The sequence below is a fragment of the Microcaecilia unicolor genome, chromosome 11 (genome assembly GCF_901765095.1).
Source record: "Microcaecilia unicolor chromosome 11, aMicUni1.1, whole genome shotgun sequence".
NCBI classification, from domain to species: Eukaryota; Metazoa; Chordata; class Amphibia; order Gymnophiona; family Siphonopidae; genus Microcaecilia; species Microcaecilia unicolor.
This window is the reverse complement of record NC_044041.1, coordinates 128,392,171-128,410,549: the sequence shown is the minus strand read 5'-3', so window position 1 is coordinate 128,410,549 and position 18,379 is coordinate 128,392,171. Positions and strand designations below refer to the sequence as shown.

Sequence of the window (18,379 nt, the reverse complement as noted above, 5' to 3'; positions counted from 1 at the left end):
GACTTCCCAATGCAGATTACAACAGCAGTTAAGATGCACCCATCAGTAAACGGGATATCGTCACTGAAATTTGGCCATGTATTGCTGTATTGTATAGTGTAGAAAAATGAGCACAAAATACAGCCATTATTAGTGTTGTTTCCACCAGCTACAATAATTTTTGAAGCTGTTTTAGTGATATTCAGTTTTTCATGATATTTATATCTACATATGGGAAGCTTTCAAATAAAAATCTATAATATATATAGATTTTATCCTCCACCTTTCAAACAACTGGAACAGCTTTTGACTTTTTACAGATGGACCACGCATAGGCAGTCCCTTATTTCTAATAATCGTTTACAGATTGAACCGGAGTGTTTTCTTTGGCTAATGCGGGATATAAATGTCTTAAATAAATAAAATTATTGCTTTCAATAGCGTTTGCTATTGTTTTGGGTGTATTTGTGACTCCGCCTACTACCAATAAGCCACGCCTACTGGCTTCAACCCATATAACGGGCTAGATAGCCTCGTACCGGCTTCTGTTCTCAATCTAACCTCGGGCGCACAGGCCTCACCCCAACCCCCTCCCAATTCGGCATCTCCCTGATCCTCATCTTCGTCCTAACTTCAAACTTGTCTTTGAGGTCGCCTGCAAAAGGCAGAAATTCACACAAGTAACCTAACCAGGCTACAACTGGCCCCGCTATTTCTCTCAGCAACCCACCCCTTCTCTGATAGGATGCACTAAGTGCCCTTCTTTCAGCCGGCACGCCTACCCTGACGCGACTTCCTGCTGGAAGGAAGTGGCGTCAGAAGGGGGTGGGGAGACACTGGAGAAGGACAGGTAAAGAGGTTAGATTGAGCTTTTTGAGGAAAGCTTCAGGCCGTGCCACGGTCAACCGTTAGCAACCTATACGAATTTCTACCTCTGATAGTGACCTTAAAGCCAATCTTGAAGGTAGGAAGTGGGAGAATGAGAGGAAGAGGGACTCGGGATCTTACATGGTGTGAAGAGGGATGCTTGGTGTATGAATGTAATCAAATATGTGTGACTTGGTAGCTCTGAATAAATTACCCCCAAAAGAAAACAGAGACTGAAACAAGGAAAGGAGTGCTGAGCAGCTCCTATGAAGCTTCCCCTCCCCCATTGTTTTGTGGGATAAATGTATATATTCTTAATTTTGAACAAACTCGTGCTGCTAACTTTAGGTAGATTTTGATTTAATGGCCTAGTGAAAATGTGGTTGTTGCAGTTTAAATGCTACCATATGTAATGTATGCACAAAAAAGGTGAAAAGGCAAGAGTTGTATTACGTTTTTGGAAAATAAATGAGAATAAAAATCTATGGTTTCCTTTCCCTCCCCTTAATGGCTTCATTTTGATTACTGTCTGAGGAGGCCTTTTATTAAGTTTCAGTAACAATATACCTTAACATGCCCTTTATATGTGTCTCTTCCACACGCTAAACATTGTTTTCCATTAATGGCAATGTACTAATGTTACTAACCTAAATGATTGATCTACAGGAATCTAAACCTCAGCAATGATATCAAAAGAAACCTGTGTGGAACAAGAGTTTCTAATTTATATATTTTTTAATTATGTTTTACTTACAATAAAGACACTTTTATATATAGAGGGAAAAGAACTCAGTGGCTCTTGTATCTTCTGTAAGGAGGATATGGAAGACCCTTAAAAGATTACCACCATCATTGGTCATAAAAACCCTCACTTGTTTGCATTTTTTAAAAAGTGGCATAATTCTAACTGTCTACACCGTGGGATCACTTAACATCTATTTCCTTAGCATCCCTCCGGACCGGCCCAGGATTGGACTGATGGGTTGTGCTCGCCTTCCAGCAGGTTGGAGACTGAGAAAAAACTCTGACTCTAGCGAGCCAATAGGAGCCCTGGTCATGTGATCCTAGCCTCAGTATTTTCTCAGTCTCCCAGCAGGTAGGAAGTGAGCCCATTAGTCTCTCTTTCTAGATTTATAATTCTTTTAGTATTCTTTTATTCTATCTTTTTCTGTGCCACAGGAATTCTTATGAGGCTTGTTAGTGTTTTGTCAGCTTATTAGCTCAGCCTCAGGGGTGTATACTCGGGTGCCCCGGGTCACTCCCCCTTTTCCTCCCCACCTCCCTCCTATTCTTCAATTTGCTAAGGGAAGGGTTCCTCTTTTGGTTAGCAAAGAGGCTTTACCTTTGGGAGAGGCAGCCAGCTTAAAATTACAAAAGTGAAGCACTGTTTGCCCATTGTTTTAACGAGCAGGCGGCTCTGTTTATTGTGTGGGGTGTCTGTGTTGTGTAGCTGCTCAGCAAAAAAAAAAAAAAAAAAAAAGCAAAGGTTTTGATTTTTCTTCTCCTTACATCTATTTTGTAGGCGGTAAGGGCTTCTGTGTTATCTGTGCACTAACCAGTTAGCACACACTAATGTATATAGCTCATGAAGGCTTATTTTCTGCCCCTGAAATGTCCACTCAAAAATAAAAATAACAATTTTAGTTACCACAGGACACCTGAGCACATCACATTCCTTAGTACTCTATTTTTTTTTTTTTTTTTTTGCTGTGTTAGGCACAAGTTAGAGTCCAAAGCAGTTTAGTAAAGGCTCCTAAATTTTAAAGATGTTTTCCAATCCCTGCTTCTTTTTAACACTGTTATTCGTCCTCATTATCTTAATATATTTGAAGATTGCTATCAAGTCACTTCACCGCTTTCTCTATTCTAGGTTAAATAGCGTTTCCTGTAGCCACACTGTGTGCCAATGCCTGTTCGGCCACCAAGCAAAGAAGCTGAAGAAATGGAAGGGGAAGCAGAGTCTGGTGCAGAGCTAAATGGGGAGGGAGAGGAGAGCGAGGAGGAGCAGAGTGGTAGCCAGTCAGAAACTGAAGAGGAGAGTTCTGGTAAGAGAGCTCATTGAGACCATCCTCCTAGCCGCTCTGAAACTGAGATGGACATAGAACCTCTGTGCCCATGTTCTGTTGTCTTCTCAGCCCTAGGACCTCGGAGTCATCAGAAAAAGCTTTATCACTGATGTTGGTTGTACTATTTATGTGGGAAGTTAGTTTGGTATGAGTGCTTCCTGGGCTCAGCAGGGAGCAAATCCTTTGTTTTCAAGAATGATGGAGAACAGCTGTTGACAGTTATGAAGAGGCTAGGTTGGATGAACCCTTCGATTTTTTTTTTTTTCTTAATTCTACTGTAGAAGAATTTCTGAGTGAAATCATAGGTCTGTCAAACCTGGCATCCTATCTCTGATGGTGGCCAGTCAGGGTCAATATAAATTAATCTGGCAGAGCCCAAAGATCAGATGCATTACTTTCTGCTCAACTTCAGGAATAAGTGATATTCAGTAGCCCAGCAGTGGGAGGGAAGACTATCCAGTCTTTTCCCACATGCATGATTGTCTAACAGTTGGTGAGAGGTTGTATGTTCCACTGGCAACCTTTGTGCTACCTTGGAAGGAAGTGCATCACCTTGATGTGGCAAGAAACAATCCTGTAGCTCAGACCTGCCTTCAAGTTGTGTGGTATCCTCTCACACAGTTAATGTGTCTTCAGGGACAAGCCCAGGAGGGAAGGGTTAGGGCTGCTGTCTGTAGTAGTGATTTGATTGTTAGGAATTTAGATAGCTGATGGATTTGAGGATCACTTGGTCACTTGCCTTCTTGGTGCAAAGGTAGCAGACCCCACCCATCTCTAGATAGGGCTTTAAATAGTACTGGGAGGAGTTAATTGTTGTGATACTTGTGGGTGCCATGTACAGGAAGGAGGTTCTAGAAGCCAAAATTTAAGATTTGAAGTAGAAAATTGAAATCCAGAGCCTTCAAGATAGCATTCTGAGGACTGCTCCCTATTCCATGTGCAAAGTCCAAAAGGCAGGCAGAGCTCCAGAATCTTATTGTGTGGCTAAGGTGATGGTGCTAGGAAGAGGGCTTTAGGTTTAAGAACTGGGCAACCTTTTGGGGAAATGAGGCTGCTGATGCATTTCAAAACATGGAAAAAGATCGGAATAAAGAAAATAGAAAAAGGCATAACCATGTTAAGTTAGATGCAAAGCACTGATGATAAAGGCAAAAAGAACTTGAAAAGAAGCTGCTATAGAGGTGAAAACGTATAATAAAAATCTTAAAATATTGTTTTAGGTACATTTGAAGCGAGAGGCCTATGAGGGAGTCAGTTGGACCATTAGTTGATTGAGGAGTTAAAGGAAGAAAGGAGAACAATGCCATAACAGAGTCTAAATTCATTTTTTGTTTGTCTTTACTGAGGAAAGGTAAGGGAAAAACCAATGGCAGAAATATTTTAAAATTTGGAGGAACTGGAGCAAATATCAGTGAATCTGGAAGATATGATAGGCCAAATTGACAAACGAGTAACAAATTACCTGGGTTAGATGGTATATGTCGCATAGTGTAGGAAGAGTTGAAAGTAAAATTGGAGATTTACTGTTAGTAATATATAAACAGTCATTAAAATTGTTTAGGGTGCCTGAAGATTAGAGGGTGGCTAGTGTAACACCAATTTTTAAACAAGGTTTCAGGGATGATTCAGTGAGCCTAACATCATAAAGTGTTGACATTTTGTCTTTGTGTTTCTGTCAGAGATGGATGAACAAGATTGTGAACAGCGGCGAATTGAGTGTTTGGATGAGATGTCGGACCTGGAGAAGCAGTTTTTGGAGCTTAAGGAAAAGTAAAACTAGGGTGTGATGGGGTGGGGGGTGGGGTGGACCATTCCGTTTTCTTCTTCAGTCTTAGTTTACCTCAAAGTAATGTATCTGTTGAAGTGATCACTAGCGTCCCGCATGTTGAGCAAATTGGGTGGGGGTGGGGTGGACCATGCCATTTTCTTCTTCAAGCCCTAGTTTACCTCAAAGTAATGTATCTGTTGAAGTGATCACCAGTGTCCCGTATGTTGAGTGAATGAGTAAAGTAATAAGAGCCAGAGTAGAACTCTAAAATTCGCTTGACTTGGGAAAGTATTGTACCTCCCTTCTACCACTGTGAATGCAGTTGAATTTTCGATTGCATAACCAACTCAGTGCACTTTTTGCTTTAAAACCTTTGGGTGTTAGAATCTGCCATTTATTCACCCAAGCAGCATTTCACATTCTTTATTATTAATCAACTTGATTATTGTAATGCCTTATTAAATGGTGTTCATGTCGCTGACATGAGTACAAAATACAGCAGTCAAACTTGTTACTAACTCTCAAAAATACATAGAGGCATATTTTCATAGCACTTAGCCTTCCAAAGTTCCATAGGTTTCTATGGAACTCTGGAAGGCAAAGTGCTTTTGAAAATGAGCCCCATAGTAACATAGTAGATGACGACAGAGAAAGACCTCTACGGTCCATCCAGTCTACCCAACAAGATAAACACATATGTGCTACTTTTAATTTCTGTTTATTAGTATATAGTCAATTTACAAGTCATAACACTTGAACATGAAAATCAGAGAGGTAAAAAATTACATCAAATAATACAAAGAAAAGGCAAATGGTTAATCTTCTTTTAGACCACAATTTAAGGGGGCCTGTGTAACATATAACTCATGAGATAAACTTCAAAATATTTTCACAAATAAACGCTGTAACACGCTATTACCCTCCCCTTATTATTTATTCTCACCCGTGGGTAATACTGTGTGGACCTTTTTTTAAATCTATGAAGGCATGCAGTTGTTCTGGAAGAAAAAAGACATATTTTATCCCAGTATACGTAACAACACATTTGCATGGATAATTAAGATAAAAAGAAGCCCCCAATGCCAAGGTGTCCATTCTTAAAGCCAGAAACGCTTTCCTCCTATCTTGTGTTTGCTTTGTAACATCCTGAAATATCCAAACTTTTTTACCATAGAACAAAGTTTGTAAATTTCGTAGGGATAGCCTTTTCGATGCTTCCAAGTCTTGCTCGAATACAAATGAGACCAATAAGGTCGTCCTTTCCAATTCTGCTGATAATGATGTTTCTAAAAGTTCAGATATATTTAATAAATCTTCCTTTCCTTGACCAATCATTTCCAAAGAGTTCTCTGAGATTCTCTTATTAGTGTTATAATATATCCGATTTATCGGTGGAATAGTTTCCGGGGTAAATTTCAAAACTTCAAACAAATATTTCTTAAACACTTCCAAAGGGGTAATGCCCGGAGATTTTGGAAAGTTCAGGAAATGAAGATTTAATCTACAATTGTAATTTTCTAACTGTTCAATCTTTCGATGTATTATCATTTTATCTTTTACCACCATAGCGGAGCAATTTTGTAAGTTCTTTAAATCTTCTTTGATTTTATTCACTCACTAAAGTCGAAACTTCAGTTGTAGATCTGGCCACTGTATTATCCAACCATTGGAGAATTTCCCAATTGCTCTCCAATGTTACCGACTCTGGCTGTTTTAATAGCGCTATGCACTCAGTCGAAGCACAAACAGGCCTCAGACCTCCCTGGGGTCCCGTCTTCTCAACATCTTGATCCGGAGGTCTTCCCTCAGCTTCTTCAAGTTCAGGAGGCCTTGATTGAGACAAACATCCTTTGGGGAGAGGTGGTTGGTTGAGAGCCGGGGAGAGAGAGTAACATCTAGCCCCAAATCTCCGGGGTCTCCTTCACCTGGAGCAACAGTAGGGCTCCTCCCATCATTCTGGGTAGTGGCTCTCGTGGCGAACCTTTCGATGGACTGTTGCTGAGGTGAGGAGGTTCTGGCCATCGAGGAACCAGCCTTGACCGTCCCCTTGTGTTTAGTGTGAGGCATCGGATCTGTGGAAAAGTTTTAATTCAGTGCAGCCCACGAGAGAGTCTGACCACAATCAGCAGTGTGCTACCATCTTGACACGCCCTCCTCATATGTGCTACTTTGTGTATACCTGACCTTGATTTGTATCTGCCATTTTCAGGGCACAGACTGTAGAAGGCTGCCCTGCCTCCCACCACCGGTGCTGCCACCCAACCTCTGCTAAGCGTCTGAGGATCCATTCCTTCTGAACAGAATTCCTTTATGTTTATCCCAAGCATTTTTGAATTCCGTTACCATTTTCATCTCCACCACCTCCCGCGGGAGGGCATTCCAAGTGTCCACCACGTTCATGTAACTCCTTTATTCTGCCTGAAGTATTGGCTACCAATTAGCCATAGAATAATTTTATAAGATTTTGATGATGGTTCACAAAGTCTATTATTCTGGACTCCCACTTTTCCTATTCTACTTCTTGATTTCCTATGTTCCCATCAGGTCTTTAAGACATACACGACACAGCCATCTAGTGGTCCCCTTATTTCACATTATATGCCTTGATAACATCAAAACAAAGATTGTATTTCTGGCCCCTCCCTCTGGAATACTCTTCCTATCTCTCTTAGATTGGAACACTCATTTCTTCAAGCCTTGTTTAAAGGTTTGAAGGCATTTTTAATTAACGATTCATAAGGCATTAAAATGTCCTTCCCTTCCCCTGCCCTTTTCGCTTCTCTAAGGGAACAGTAGACAAATCAGTGCTGAAATTTTTTTCTACAGCCTTTTTACTATCTCCTTTCAGAGATTGTGTTTCCTCTCATACTCTTGTTTCTATTTCAATACATTGATAATACTGAATAAACTTGGAAACTTGCAGTTGCATCCTGTGACCAGTAGAGGGTAGGTTCTCCCTTTGGTTTACTCCTCTCTCTTCATCCCCCCAGGCTATTTAAGGAGAGACTGAGCCAGGTGAAAGCCAAGCTGGAGGAAGTGGCTGCAGGGAAGGCGGCTGAGTACATTGACCCTCTGGCAGTCCTTCAGAATAATATGAAGATCCGAATCGAGGTAGCAGGTAAGGGATGGATGAGCCATTGCTGGTGGCTTATCATGGTCTTCCTGCCTGGTGGGTGCAGCATGCAGTGGGACAGGGTTCCAGCAGGTTTCTGCTTTGTCTCCTTGCCTGGCTCCCCTGTGATTTTTTTTTTTTTTTGTCCCTCCTCTTGTATAGTTTTTCTTCCCCTCCTTTGTTGTTTCCCTTTCCTGGCTTCCATCTGCCCTACTCTCTTTCCTCCTTTATGTTCCCCTACAACACTTAATTTCTCTCTCTTTTCCAACTTTTGCTTCCTCCCTGTCTGCCAACACCGTTTTCCCTTGTTGCTGAATTTTCTGTGAACTTTTGCCATTCTTAGTTTAAAATTATTTTATTGGTGAATAACAAGAATAACCCAGGCCTTAAATGATCAAACAGTCAATACAACATAAGAAACGTGAAGTCGCAGGAGGGCAGATAATTGAAGTTGCCAATTATTTCACATATCAATGAAGAGTTCCCCCCCCTCCCCCCCCAAATCCACACATACACAAAAGCTCAAAATGATACTAGACCCATGACGTCCCGATCTTACAAACACTGTCTGGTAGTTATGTGGGTGTAAACAGGTCATACCATGTCTACAGCCTGAACAACTTCCATTTCCTGATCCTAAGGTCCCCCATCTCTTTAGGCTCCACCATGATCAGTCAGTATCATGAAGCTTGGAAGAGTCTTGCGACTGATGAAAGGAATTGAAGAATCTGTCCTTCCCTCTCTCCACCTCTTGAATAAAAAAAATATATATATATATATATATATATATATATATATATATATATAATATGCCAAGCCACACTAGATAACCCTCAACGTTACCACCAAAGTATTCACAATTCCTCATGTTCTTAGTGAAAGAGATTTGAATGTAACTCTCAGACCAGGAGAAATGTTTTCTTCCTTTTAAAGCTACCTTTTGTGTCCTGCTGTTCTAAGAGCATCAGACCATGGAAGCTATTATGATAGCTCCAGTGAGAAGGCAAATCATCTTGCATCCAGTGGTGCAAAATACAGTTCTTGGCTACCTTCAGATCCTTCAGGCCACCACCAAACCATAAAAGCAAAACTGTCAGGATTTAGCCTGATAACCTGGTCTATAATATGCTCCAGATATCTCAATATTGATACCCAGAATTGAATTACCAAGGGACACGTCGATAAGGCATGTCTGAGTATTTCTGACTGCTTTACACTTTAAACAGATTGGGGAGTCCACCAGGGGGCTTATTTTCAAAGCACTTAGCCTTTCAAAGTTCCATACAAACCTATGGAACTTTGGAAGGCTAAGTGCTTTGAAAATATGCCTGCAGGCCTACTTGATAACACTAGAGTCTGAGCAAAGTATGCTATATATATTGTCTTGTATTAGGTATTCCTTCAGATCAGCACTACAGACTAGTCCAGGAATCCTTTTCACCAAGTCACTCACCTTGGAGGAGCCCTAACAGGAGGATAAGACTATACAGGGCATCTTGTAATTGTGACACAGAGGAACAATCCTGAGAGAGATTCTCAAAGAACTTCTGGTAGTTTGTTTGTTTGTTACATTTGTATCCCACATTATCCCACCTCTTTGCAGGCTCAATGTGGCTTACAATTCGTCATGGATACTGAAATAGAAGAGAGTATACATTTGGTTTTACAGAGTGTTTTGGGTTACATGAAGATGAAATACATGATAGTGTAAGAGCAAAAGGCATTATAAGATAATGCTGGATGTATTAAGGGTTGTACAGTTACATGTGTTGATCATTGTGATATATCTTGTCAAAGAGAGAAGTTTTTAATGTTTTACGGAAGTTGGTCAATTCATAGACCGTTTTCAGGTGACGTGGCAACGCGTTCCAGAACTGCGTACTCATGTAGGAGAAGGTAGGTGAGTGCATTAGTTTGTACTTCAGGCCTTTGCAGTTAGGAGGATGAAGATTGAGGAATGTGCGAGAAGATTTTTTTTGCATTCCTGGGTGGTAGGTCTATTAGGTCCGACATGTAAGCTGGGGCGTCACCATGGATGATTTTATGGACTAGGGTGCAAAGCTTGAATGTGATCCGTTCTTTAAGTGGGAGCCAGTGTAGTTTTTCACGTAGAGGTTTCGCGCTTTTGTATTTTGGTTTGCTGAATATTAGTCTGGCTGCCGTGTTCTGGGCAGTCTGGAGTTTTTTAAGTATTTGCTCTTTGCAACCAGCGTAAAGTGAATTACAGTAGTCCAGATGACTGAGTACTAATGATTGTACCAGATTGCGGAAGACAGTCCTTGGAAAGTATGGTTTGATTCTTTTTAGTTTCCACATTGAGTGAAACATCTTTTTAGTTATGTTTTTCGCATAGTTCTCAAGTGTCAGGTGTCGATCAATAGTGACTCCAAGAATTTTTAGGGTGTCCGAGACTGGTAGATTTAGTTTAGGTGTGTTGATGGTGGTAAATTTGTTCTTATTGTATTGTGAGGTGAGTACTAGGCATTGGGTTTTTTCTGCATTGAGTTTCAACTGAAATGCATCTGCCCAGGAATTCATGATATGTAGGCTTTGCTTGATTTCGTTGGAGATTTCTCTTAGATCTTCTTTGAATGGGATGAAGATCGTTACGTCGTAAGCGTATATGAATGGATTTAAGTTCTGATTCGATAATAGTTTGGCCAAGGGTATCATCATTAGGTTGAAAATGGTCAGTGAGAGGGGGGATCCCTGTGGAACTCCGCATACAGGCGTCCATGTAGCTGAAGTGGTCGAATTTGAAGTCACTTGGTATGAGCGTGTGGTTAGGAACCCCTTAAACCACTTGAGGACTTTACCTCAAGTGGTCTAGTGGTTAGGGTGGTGGACTCTGGTCCTGAGGAACTGAGTTCGATTCCCACTTCAAGTACAGCTCCTTGTGACTCTGGGCAAGTCACTTAACCCTCCATTGCCCCAGGTACAAATAAGTACCTGTATATGTAAGCCGCATTGAGCCTGCCATGAGTGGGAAAGCGCGGGGTACAAATGTAACTAAAATTAAAAAAAAAACCTCCGATTCCGAAGTATTCAAGGATGTGTAATAAAATTCCATGGTCAACCATGTCGAATGCGCTCGACATGTCGAATTGTAACAGTAGTATGTTATTTCCGTTTGCTATCAATAGTTTGAATTTGGTCGTGAGCATAACTAGTACGGTTTCAATAGTAGTTCCAAACCTCACTGTTAGCCCTTGAGAATCTAAAACAATAATATAGTGGCATAACTGAGAATAAGCAAAGGGATTCCCCAGATGATCCGAAATACCTTGTGGACATTCAGAACACAGTTTCAAAGTACCATTATTTTGCAAAAGATGTTCGACAGGTCAGCCCGTCCTCTGTCCAGCGACCAAATGTAGCTTTATCATTTCCAGCAGGAAAATCAGCATTCCACCGGGTTAGCAACTGGTCACTACTTGGCACCTATTCCAGTACAAGGTCATCTCATGCCATAGTTCCCGAAGAGGCTTCAGAAGCACACTACACTGCAAATTTTGTGGCATCCTCTCTGTTCAAGCATGTAAAAGAAAGCTAATGTGTCAAGGGGAAAAGAGCACTGTTGCATGATTCATGGATATACATATCTGTCAAATAGCCAATCGTACAGGTGACACATTAATCAGGACTGGTTATACTTTTTTAGGTCTGGCATACCTAGCCCCCCATATTGCCACTTGCCACAGAGAGATTCCAAGTGAATTTTTGTCTCCTCCCCCACCCCCCTCCCCCAAGCAAAATTTAGTCGCTAACCTGCTCAGAGTTTTGCAGTCTCTCTGTAAGAGTCATAGGAGAACAATTTTTAGCTGAAATTACATTGGTTGCCAATTTCTGCAAGGATTACTTTCAAGCCATTATGCCTTGTTTATAAGGGCTCCCCTAAATATCTTTCCAGTAAGCTGTGTAAACAAGTGAGTCTGTGCTCATTGTGCTCTTCCAGCACTGTCTTGCTTCAGTTTCCTTCACTCAGTTCAGTCAAATTGACTTCAACTGGGAACAGTGCTTTTTGTTATATGGAACCTTCCTTGTGGAACATGCCAGTCAAAATCAGTTGTACCATCATCTATATTGATTTTCGTAAAGCCTTAAAAACTTGCTTTTTGAAAAAATACTTTTGGTAGTTCTTAATTTCCTCTGTTTTTATGATGTCTTGCTGTAATGTCTGTTTATCTTGTAATGATATGGTAACATTTTTATGATTATAAACTGCTTTAAAACCTTGTACTAAGCAATATATCAAATCTATTTAGGGAACAGGGTCATGCGGAACAAACAGACCATACTACTTATAGAAAAGGGCAGCACTGACCAGGTCTCTAGCTGTCTCTTAGTATCTACCAAATGCGTAATCACATTTTAAAGAGAGAGACTGTGAGTGTCCACTAGAAGCTACGGATATAAAGGAGATATTACCCAATGTAGAGGGAAGGACGGGCTCCGCTCTCTTCTGTAAAGCATTGCTTGCCAAAGCCTTCGATTTGGCGAGGTTCAACTTTAAACCCTGAAAAGTCACTAAATTCCTGAAAACTTTCCATCAATATCAGCAAAGAACGACAGGGCTCAGTGGATGCAGCAATTTTGAAGCCATGACCACCAATCCTTATTGGAAAACACAGAAAAATGGAAGAACACTAGGTACCAGGGTGATATAGTAGGCCAAAGGTAATTTATTCATCTTCCAATATGTACAAGTCCCAGATAGGTGTCCTCAACACTAGCCGTGTTTCAGCATGACAGCCTTCATCAGGAGAACACTGCTGACTCATCTTATGGGCACGAATTCTTCACAGGCAAAATGCCTGTGAGGACATCAGAAGTAAATGCTACACCGTTCAAACTTCTGGCTTTCCTGCCAACTATGAAGAATTTGTGTCCATAAGAATATTCAGCAGTGTTCTTCTGATGAAAGCTGTCATGCCGAAACACGGCCACTGTTGAGGACACGTAGCTGGGACTTGTACATGTTGGAAGGCGAATAAAATACCTTTGGCTTATATCATCCTGGTACCATTAGCCAGTGGTGTGCTGGTAAATGTTTAACAGGCTTTCTCCCCAGTCCCCCTCTGTGCCCCCCCCCCCCCCAAATTACAGAGCTGGCTATAGTCGGGGAGAGAGCCTGGGGGGGGGGGGGTGGCAATGCATTACTCCAGGAAAAAAAAATTAAATGATCCCAGGTTACAATCTAATTCATGTTTAATGTGCGATAAAATGCCATAAATAAGTAAATATAAACTTTTAATGTTGAGCACCTGATTCTCAAAGTGAACATACCTTTGTTGTCTGGTGACTGTTTTTCTGATCATGCTGGCCCAGTATCCGATTCTGCTGCTATCTGTCCTCTTAACTCTGTTTCCAGGGCTTCCTTTCCATTTATTTCTTTCCTTTCCTCCTTTCTTCTTCATTTCTGGCCCTCAGCTTCTGCCTATTTTCTTCATCCATGTGCAGTTTTTCTCCTCTCTTCCTTTTCCCTCATCTCATCTCCTTCCTCACTCTTCCCTCCCCTCCATCCATGTCCAGCATTTCTTCTCTCTCTCCTTCTCTCCCCTGCCACCCCTCCCGAGTTGTTCAGTGGCGACTTCTCCTCCTTCCCTGCGGATCCATCCCTCACCGACCTGTCCTTCAAATTCTTCAGAGCAGGCAGTCTTGCCTGCCCGCTGCCAGCGCTGACTCTCCCCCGCTGCCGGTTCGCGCTTCAAAATGGCCGCCGAGACTTCAGCAGAAGTCTCGGGAGGCCGCCTCTGGAAGTCTCAGCGACCATTTTTAAAGCGCGAACCGGCAGCGGGCAGGCAAGACTGCCTGCCCCAAAGAATTTGAAGGACAGGTCGGGGAGGGACGGATCCGGAGGGAGGGAGGAAGGAGAGCCGGCTCGCGGGTTTTAACAACCGGCTCGCAAGTCGGAAGAAAAGTTAACAACCGGCTCGTGCGAGCCGACTCCAGCACACCACTGCCATTAGCCTATATCATCCTGTTACCTATGTTTTTCCACTTTTCTACGTTCTCCGTGTTGGACCTATTAGTGGAAGCCTTTTGTTTTCTTGTATTTTGGAACAACAATCCGTATTCCCATTGTATCAGGGTTTGACGGAATTTCCCATCTCAAAGGGTCTAATGTAAGCACGAAAAGCAGAGGGGAATGGGGAGGAAAAAAATAACATTTGCCTAAACCACTGGAACTGTTCCCTTTTTCATATATCATTGCTTGTGGTGATTTTTTTTTTTTTGCCTGAAAATTTACTCCTGTGTCTTATGTGTCAGGAATATACAAAGGGTTTTGCTTGGAGGTCATTAAGAACAGGAATGACTGTGAACTACAAGGGGCAAAGCAGCACCTGGAGGTAAGGAACACAGACTATATATCTCAGTAGCATGCTAGGTGGGGAGAAATGGGGAGTAATTACATTCTGGGTTGACTCAGTTGTCCTCTTTGCCATCACCTGGTCTACTTTCTAGAGTGAAAAACTTCTGCTCTTTGACAAGATGCAGAGTGAATTGCTGGAGCGGATTCAGCGGCTGGAGGAGGACCGCCAGAGCATTGATATCTCTTCTGGTGAGATAACTAACCCAGTCCTAATTTTCTGATTTCTCTCTCCTCCCTCCCAGCCCTGCTCTAATACAAGTGTTAGGTTAGCACTTGTGCATTATGGATCATGCACAAAGAGGCATCTGCATCTCACTGGCGTAGAGGAGTAGCCAAGTGGTTAAAGCAGCAGGCTGAGAATCGGGAAAGCCTGATTCAAGCCCCACTACTACTGCTTCTGATCTTGGGCAAGTCACTTAAACCTCCATTGCATCAGGTACAAACTTAAATTGTAAGTTTCAGGGACCAGGGATTCAGTTGTACATTCAACTTTCTTCGTCCTGCATTGCATCCGGTTTGTTACTTTCATTGCATTGCATCCGGTTTGTTGTTTTCTGTCACCCATCTGTATCCATACTTTCCTGCTTGCCCTAGTTAGCTCCCATCTCGATTATTGTAATTCCCTTTATGCTGTTCTTCCTCTCGGCTCTTAAAATGCTTCCAACTGATCAGTCCACTGCTGTGGAGCTCCTACACCATGCTTGCCAATTCAAGCATGTAACACCACTCCTCTGGGCGCAGCAGTGGCTGCCGGTCTTGGTGCACATTCAGAGTCCTTGTCACTGTTTTAAAGGTCATCATCCCTCAGCCCCTGCTTACATAAATAATCCACTTATTCCTTATGCTCCTGTTCATCTGACAATAACAATCTCTTCAGCATCCTACCATCTTCCACTGTTCACCGTAACATCTCCCATGAAACAGCCTTCATCTATCTCATCCCTAAGTTCTGGAACTCACTCCCACCTCCCTTCAGACCTGAACCATCCTTGCAGAAATTTAAAGCACTTCTCAAAACCCATCTTTTCTCTCTTGCCTTTGGCCTTTCTACCTAATCCCTCTTCTACACCCCCCCCCCACCCCCATTTTTTTTTTCTTTTTCCTTTTTACAATCGCATAGTTGCCTGCATTGGCTCCCTTGTGTTGTGAAACAAATAAAATAGCTCCTGTACCCTTGAACTGCAACAGAAAATGGCATGAGCTAAATCTGAAAATCACTACACTATATCGCCATGTGCATGTCTAGTTTACTGGGACTGTATACATATGGTGACGCTGTTCAACAAAGAGATGCCACAATTGCATGTTTTAATTTATAAGTTTACACAAAGGTTGAACAGCACAGTGACACTTAAGGAGAGACCTATGGCAGGCAAAAATTAGCTGCATGTGTGATAGCATGACCCATAGAGGGGGGGTGGAGAACTGATGTAGAAAGCATGCATTATGGGTGTTTTCCCCCTTGCTTCTACCCTTCTTAATCTGTATTCTGATTTTCTCCTCTCTTGTGTCTGTGTCCAGAATGGTGGGATGATGAACTCCGGTCCAAAAGGAACCGCAGGAAGTGGGATCCCTTCAGGCCGGAGAAGAAGAAGAGGGCCCCTCTTGTAGCTGATATCCTTATCTTAACGTGTCATTTTTCACAAATAATGTTTTGCACAGGAGGTTAACACAGCCTGCTCAGTCCTGTGTATTACCAAGAACACATGTTTCTCTTCATAGACAAAACTCTGGCAATGAGTTTATTTTTCAGCTTATTTCCCACCTTTATGGGGGAACTTCACTAAAGGCAATAATATTACAGCTTAAAAATGGGAAACCACATGCAAAACACATACACATCAAAACCTAAAATAGCAAACATTGCAAACTGTGACACGTCCAGGAAAAGGATTAGTAAAACCTAGTAGGATATAGAAACAAATTTATCATACCGGTCTTATCTGCTGTCATTTACCAGTTTACCTTGTATTATACTACTCCAAACATTTATAATAAAAGGAAGCAGCAGGAGTGTAAGTCCCCAGAGCAAAATCCTGTCGAGTTAAAACTGCATGAGACACCTGCCTTTTGCCATCCAGCCTGCATCAGGGTCTGTTGATATTTCATGTGAACCTGGTCATTTGGTCAAAGATGAATGATGCCTGGGAGTATAAACAAAGGAAGTGGAAGGGAAAAGGGGGTAACGAAAAGAAAGGAAATAATAATAAGACAAAAGAACTCCCCATTGTTTTTATTTAAAGATAAATTGTCAATATGATACATGAAAAATATTTTCTTTTGGTCCAACCAGACCAGTCAGTAACTTGTAGATTATGTCCGTCGACCAGAGGATAGAGACAGAAAAGAAAGTAGTTCTTCGTGATTTTTCCCTTTGCCCTTTAAGGGCGTCATGCAGCTCTAGTACCCGCAGTATTTTCTTTGTCCAAGCGGATGGTGGTACTTTCTTTCTTTCCACTTCGTTATTTCTTTTGCTTGGGCCTTTCATTGTTAACTGGCTTTGGCCTCTTGCTGTTTAATCTGCTTTGGTCTCTCAGTGTAGGCTATGTTCGACCCATCGCTGTTTCCTATACTTCAGCCTCTCACTGTCTGCTGTATGTTAGCCTCTTGCTGTCTACAAGGCTTCAGACTCTCACTGTTTGCTTTGCTGTGACTGTTGGGCTTTTTGTCATTCCTACGACTTCCCTATGGGTTCAGTTTTGTTATCATTAGATTTCAACTCGCACCATAGTTGTGAACTGCTTTGCTACATCCCACAAGTTATGGACTGGTCTAGTTGTACACTAAGGAAAAATTGTTTTTCTTGATTCATTTTCTTTCTTGTAGTCCTACCAGACCAGACCAGTCCAGAAGCCTGCCCTTGAAGATTCTGCCATTGCTTTCCTTATGAATTGTTCTTTCAGTACTCAAGTTTATTCTCCTTTGAATAGTGGGTTTCTATGCTGTTTTTTTTTTTTTGTTGTTGCTGGTTTTAACAATTCAAGCCACCAGCAGTTGGAACGTGTGTTGCTTCATTACATTAGCTCATCCTTCAGTGCCAGTGCTATAGCTGAACTATGTCTATTCTAGCTTCATTGCTTTGTCATTTGAAATACTGAGGATGCTGGAGCTGTATGATCCCTTAAATCACAAAGAACTACTTTGTCTCCCATCTGCTGGTCAATGGACATAACTACACGTAATGGACTGGTCTGGTAGAACTAAAGAAAATAAAATTATCAGGTAAGATACAACTTTTCCATTAAAAGGCTTATCCTGTGTACATAGGATCCTATATATAAAAGCCACTGATCCCATATGGATGATGACCTTTATCAGGGTCATCATCTATCAGGCTGTGTTCAAGAATACCCAAATAGGAATGCCCAAAAAACACCAATTATTATATAGTAACATTAAGAGATAGGAGAGGAAAATAATAATTAAAAAATATCCAAGCTTAAAATAAGGTTCTCGAGCATCCGAGTGCCAAAAGAGAAAGAAAGCAAAAATCACATTCATAGGGCTAAATAGTACCAATCTCTTCTTTATACATAGAAAACAAGAACCAAACCACTTTACTAAAGACATCACACCAAGTAATACATAAAACTGAAAAATGACTACTGTTGGCCAGTGGCGTAGCTACGGGTGGGCTTGAGGGGGCACGGGGCCCACCCAGTGGCCTCACCCTACATCAACATCTCTCCTCCGCGGCATCCCAGTGTCTGCCCACCTGTCACTGTACCCTGTCCCTCCCTGATGTACCGACGTCCACAGCGCCTGCAATGACTCATTATTGCCTCCTGCGCTGGCCCCACAGACTTCCATCGGCCGGGTTCCGCAAGATGGGAAACAGGAAATGACATTGGCGAGGGTGAGACCTGGCCGATGGAAGCCTGTGGGTCCAGCACAGGCAGCAATAATGAAGCACTGCAAGTGCCGGGGATGCCTGTAAGGTACACCGGGAAGAGATGGGGGTTAAGCGTCGGGCAGACATATGCTGGGATGCCACAGAGGAGGAGAGATGTTGATGGTGGGGTAGGTGGGAAAAATGTATAACTTTTTTTTTTTTTTTTTTCTAATTTCTCAGGGCTGGGGGGGGGGTTAACATGGCGTGGAAGGGCCCATTTACGTTCATTCTGGGCCCATCCAAAATACTGGGTCTGGCTATGCCACTGCCATTGATAAACAAATCTGAAAGGTGATAGACAAAGCCTTCAAACCAAGATCAC

At 42.0% G+C, this 18,379-nt stretch overlaps 1 protein-coding gene across 3 annotated transcripts in view; it reads left to right on the top strand.

Moving 5' to 3' along the window:
- The first annotated feature begins 619 nt into the window (after positions 1 to 619).
- Positions 620 to 18,379, top strand: part of BRMS1 (BRMS1 transcriptional repressor and anoikis regulator) — a 44,529-nt gene continuing 26,769 nt past the window's right edge. For 2 of the 3 annotated variants that reach the window (XM_030219054.1, XM_030219051.1), the window contains exons 1-7: positions 837 to 943; positions 2,717 to 2,891; positions 4,592 to 4,682; positions 7,671 to 7,798; positions 14,063 to 14,142; positions 14,258 to 14,354; positions 15,687 to 15,779. In XM_030219054.1, the coding sequence (XP_030074914.1) occupies positions 2,753 to 2,891; positions 4,592 to 4,682; positions 7,671 to 7,798; positions 14,063 to 14,142; positions 14,258 to 14,354; positions 15,687 to 15,779 (628 nt within the window). In that variant the 5' untranslated portion in view covers positions 837 to 943; positions 2,717 to 2,752. The other variant, XM_030219052.1, reaches the window with a different exon arrangement.